Raw genomic sequence first — 5,215 nt, 5'->3', positions numbered from 1 at the left:
GAAGCAACCCAGAATCTGAATGTGTATGCCTTTTAAGGAGTGTTTCTCTTTTTTGCATTTTTTTGGGATGCTTAACAATAGAAATCCCTTGATAGAAATGCAAGGAATATGCTCAAATCCTCTCTCAAAGGCATGTTTGCACCATAGGATAATAGAATGAAAAACAGCCAAAATAATAAGAATGTAATCCAATGTTTGCAAAAATGTGTATATCAAATTAAAAACAGCACTAGATTAAGGAAGCTGATAGAAATATTAATTTTGCTCTATTGGAAACTGTCAATCCCTTAAATTTACAGTAATAATTGCTGCAGGCAGTAGTCCTGAGTGTTGTAAACATGTAAATGACTACACGTATATGTTCCATGGACAAATATCTGAGCACATGGTACTCTATTTGAGAGTTACTTACAGTGTTAAACGACTGCTGCTAGTTGGCTAAAGGAAACACATTATAACTCAATTCTGTGGGAGCTTGGGATACATCAACGGATTGCAAGGGGATTTTGGCTCCGAAATGTACATTTTGTATGACCAATGTCTGCCGATTACACATGACATATAAATAATGTTGTATGTTGGATACTAACATTATGCTTTAAGAAGAACTGTGTTAGACATGTTATAATTTAAGATTTACAATGAAACAATAGATGCAAAGATGTGATTAGTTCACATTAGGAGTGTGTTAATTTATATAAGAACTCTCAGACAGGTGCCATCAAGATTTAATGTTTGGTTAAATCCATTATAGGTGCATATACTGTATATCTGTTAACCATAATTGGGCTTTCTGAACCATTAGCACAATAACATTTCTTATGGGGTGTCGTGACATACTCTTTTGGTATAGGTTTGACAGAGTGCATACATTTGGGGGATTTAGTTTATGGTTTATACTTTGGAGCCACCATATTAGTGGAGAATTAGACTATCTTGCATCATTACCCCGAGATCAAAATAGGCCAGCTTGTCCCGATACACAACACATACCTCAACTGTTGGTCTGAATAATGTTACCTACCTCTATATGTGGCAGCTTGAAACTACAGAACCGATCCGTTTTCAGTGTTTGGAATGCATTAAGGTTCGCTACAATGTTCATCAAATCCTGTCAAGATGTGTTGTAATCAACAGCAATGTTGTCTAAAACACTATCAATCAGCAATGACTTGATTGATAGTGTATTATCAGTGGCACATAACGGGTGACAAAATTTGCTTAACAAAGAAACAGGTAGTAGAAGAATTCAAATATATTAACAGTGAAAGGTTTTAGATATTTTATTTTATTCCAGAAATGTAGGCAAATGAATGAAATGGTTTCATATACATGTTTACATCCAACAGTTCAGAAATATTGTTTATACATATAGTAAAAATGTACATCCTTTTTAACTGAATCAGTTTTCATTGATGAAATTTTCTAATTATTTGAACAAATATACCAACAATGCAAAAGAGTGATACATTTTATCGTAGCTACATCATACAAGAAACCCAGGATTTTCTCTTTTTTTTTCATTTTTGTTTTGTTTTTTATCTAAAAAGCAAATACTAACTTTCACACTTTAGCATGTCACAATTGAAGTATGGATAGCAACGTGAATGAATTTGTAACAGCTTCAAGTGATCGTGAACAATGTCAATATATTTTAAAATAGTTTGCTTTTTAAGTGGTTCAGTAGGTTTTAGTTCTACCTGTGCTCCTGATTCCCTCAATAACAAATTATAAGTGTGAAGTTAAATAGCTGTGGTTGTAGAATGATTACGGTAGCTTCCCTCGTCTCTGAAAACCCAGTTAGAGGTAATTCTACCCAATGCCTAAAAGTAACAGTCACATGAAAATTTGATTCTCTAACAGTAGAACTGTATCATGAATGTAACTATATATAATGCAAGCTATAAACCAATTTGGTTTAAGCGGTTGTGTGTGTATTTTTTTTTTTGTTAGACAAAACTATGTAAAATAAAATTCTGGTAACTCCCTGGTGTTAGAGGTAGACAGTTTTTTTTCTTTCAATTCCTAGGTTTGGTCCATTTATTTTATTCAGCAGTGAAAGCCATGAATACAGAACAAATAACAGCTGTTACAATTCAACCATGACTTCTAACGTCAGAGAATTCAAGGTATGAACACAGTACACCATAGTGAAAAATAAAAAGTATCAAAAAATTGTTTTTACCTCAAAAAACATAAATAAACAGGTATATACCACCAATACATAAACAGATGTTTGTGCTACAGTTAAAATTGGCTGTATACAAAATATAATGGTTCCCCATCATCAGCGTATGATAGAAGCAAGAATACATGAGCCGATTAAATTGTCAGACATTATGCTTTATAAGATATGCACAGAAGATCAAGCAATAAATACATACATTAGTTCAAAGCCTTACAACAGCTACGCAAAGCAGAGCGGGGGGGAAAAAAAGCAGGGTTTTTTTTGCTATTACTAGCAAGCAATGATAATAAGAGTAAAAAGTCATGAAATGCATTAAAGCAACAGTTTCCTTAGAAAAAAAGTCTGGTCATTTATGGGTCCACCAACATTTTTACAGAATATGCACAATTATCAAAATACAGACCGAGCATCTCAGAAAACCCCAAAAAACCTAACATCTAATTTCAAAGCAACTGCAGTTTTGGAGGTTTTTCTGGTATAATGTGCAAGCAGCTATTTTTAATTGTATTTATACAAAACCCATGCAAAACTCTACAGGTATATGCATTATGTGGCTGAGACTTCCTTTCAAAGTTTTGATAACTGAGGTATGCATACTTTAGCATTGTAGTCTTTGGCCACTTTCTTGATGGTGTATAATTACCAGATTAACTTTAAATCTACCTAGGTGGACACATGTGAAGAGTGATTGCCCCTGTCTGGTTATTCTCATTCTTTTACTATCTAGGGCAATCCGTAGTAATGTGACATGTTTAGATACTAGTTGTCTTAACTTTCCGTTGATCATAACCAGAAGGCAAACAGCATGAAAAGTAGCAGTTATCGTGACGTTCTGACAATTAATGTTATCTGATGTTATTTTTTTTCTTGTTTCTATTTTTTTCTGCAGAGGTAGAAGCTTTCAGAAAGCCTTTTGGGTTAGTGGGAAAACCCTTTTGAAAGCCATTGTGTCCTTCTATTTGGCATGATAGATGACTGTGTGTATCTTTTTTTAGTATTTTTTCGCTGACTCTAGCAAAAAAATAAATGATGAGCTAAGTTTGCAAGAACCAGTCCAATCTCATGGAACTGGTATATGTTTAAAGCTCTAGCAGCCACCTTCTGTCAAAAACTGTTTGTAAAGCAATAACCATAATTAGGTTGTGAGGTCCCTTGGTTGGGGTAAAAATATCATCAAGACTTGGCACAGCACATGAAAAGCAACACGTAAAGATTCTAGGTTTCAGCAAAACATCTGACTATGTTATTTTCAATAGGAGGGAATTGTAACATTTTTGGGAGTTAGGAGTTGTTTTTGAAAACCAGCATCCCAACCATTTGGTCTGTGCAAGTCTTCAAAAGGGAGGGTATTGTTAGTGTTAATATCCCGTATAAGCAGAGGCAGAATTATATGTAACTTTGGTTTGATTGAAAATAAATACCATGGTCTAAAATTGCTATATCTTTGCTTTCAGTGTAAAAACTCACCTAGCTCACTTGAAATCAATATGAAATTAATTTTTGGCTTTACTAGACCGTTTATGTTTGGTTCCTACTTTTTTGTTGTTTTTTTATAACTATAAAAATAGTACACAACAGATAAAGACCATACAGTACAAGACATTCTAACGACGTGTATTCACCATAGAAAAACAACTGGTTGGATGGTAAGTAAATAAAAACCACAATGTTTTCAATATATAACAGTATGCAATCTGCATTTGTATGAAGTACACATATTTATTTTGGTTGGTGATCTTCACTGTTTTGCTTTCGATTATAACTTCCGCCGGAGAGACTGTTCTCACCCTCGTCTTACGTGAAAGCAAATCTCTGATGTTTTTGAGTGGCTTTTGGCCTCAGAATACACTAGAACTTAATTAACATTTTCATATTTGTTTCTTTGTATCGGGCTAAACGAAAGATCCCAGAGGTCATCAGAAAACAGCAGGTAGTTCACGAAAAAGGTTCCTTTGTACCAATTGAAGTTACAGAAGACTGACCAAAGCATGTGGCTGCTTCTGTTGTGGAGCGATTGGCCATTGTTAGAGTTGGCTTTGGTTTGCAGCTGTAGCCTTTGACTGTGTTTTCAGGTAGACAAAGCTTTATCACAAGGAGGTAAGGAGTACAGTTGTAAGGTATATGCAGATATGCGAATGGTTCTATGGTGCTTGCACAGACAATGTTAGTTTAGGATTGCACTTTACAACTTAACACTAACAGCACAGACTGGAAGCCTAAGGTTTTTAGATCGTTACAACAGTCTAACTACTGTGGTCATGTAATAGCTAACTTATGTCATTTACAGTTGGTGGCACCAACATAAAAAATAAATTAAAAAACCCGAAAAGCATGAAATAAAATAAATGTGCTTGTTTGTTTCTTTAAATTTGGCCAGGACAAGCAGTGATATTTCTGATTCTACTTCTGTGCAAATTAAAAACAATGGCAACAAGTTAAACTTGACCAGCAATTGTTTCTAACATTATACTACTGTATGTTTGAGATTCACATTGATGAAACTAACACTATTTTTGGCAGTATATGAGGCCGTTTGCTTTCTATAGAACATGTATCCTCATATTTAGTCATTTCATGAACCCTTTTTGAGCCATACATTTAAATGGGCAAGCCATTATATAAAGAACAGTTTTTTTTTTGTTTTTTTTTCAAGAAAATCAGTTTTTGTCTTAAAAAAGAAGACAACAAGCATCTTGCCTGTTGTGTTGAATCCCAAAGGGCTGGTTTAACAAGTTCCTCCAGGACTGTCTCCATTAACCATGTGTAATAAATAGTCACAGTAAAAATCTGTTGATATTCATGGTTGTGGAGTGGTTATGAAGGTCAGTGATATGTCCCTTCATTTGAGGTCTCTCAAGTCTCTTTTTTGTTATTTTTTTGTTGGTTTTATTCCAGATCTTCAGATAATGGCTCTTCCTCAAGTTCTCTGTCTTCTTCCAATTCTGGACTGTGGTTGGCTGTTGTGACCAGGGACATTGGGCAGTCTTCGTCGTCAGCAATCACTGGCTCTTCCTTGACATGGATAGA

At 34.6% G+C, this 5,215-nt stretch overlaps 1 protein-coding gene across 8 annotated transcripts in view; it reads right to left on the bottom strand.

Annotated features, from left to right (window-relative positions):
• Positions 1-5,074: 5,074 nt before the first annotated feature.
• LOC149302792 (forkhead box protein P2) overlaps positions 5,075-5,215 on the bottom strand; it is a 103,836-nt gene continuing 103,695 nt past the window's right edge. For all 8 annotated transcript variants that reach the window (XM_089482141.1, XM_089482142.1, XM_089482143.1 and 5 more), the window contains one exon: positions 5,075-5,215. This exon is cut by the window's right edge and continues 4 nt beyond it. In XM_089482141.1, coding sequence (XP_089338267.1) covers positions 5,075-5,215 — 141 coding nt within the window.

This window comes from Sceloporus occidentalis, unplaced genomic scaffold, assembly GCF_023333645.1.
Source record: "Sceloporus occidentalis isolate IW3139 unplaced genomic scaffold, rSceOcc1.0.p SCAF_17, whole genome shotgun sequence".
Classification (NCBI taxonomy): domain Eukaryota; kingdom Metazoa; phylum Chordata; class Lepidosauria; order Squamata; family Phrynosomatidae; genus Sceloporus; species Sceloporus occidentalis.
Note: the sequence above shows the minus strand (reverse complement) of the source record. Positions and strands in the feature narration are given on the sequence as shown.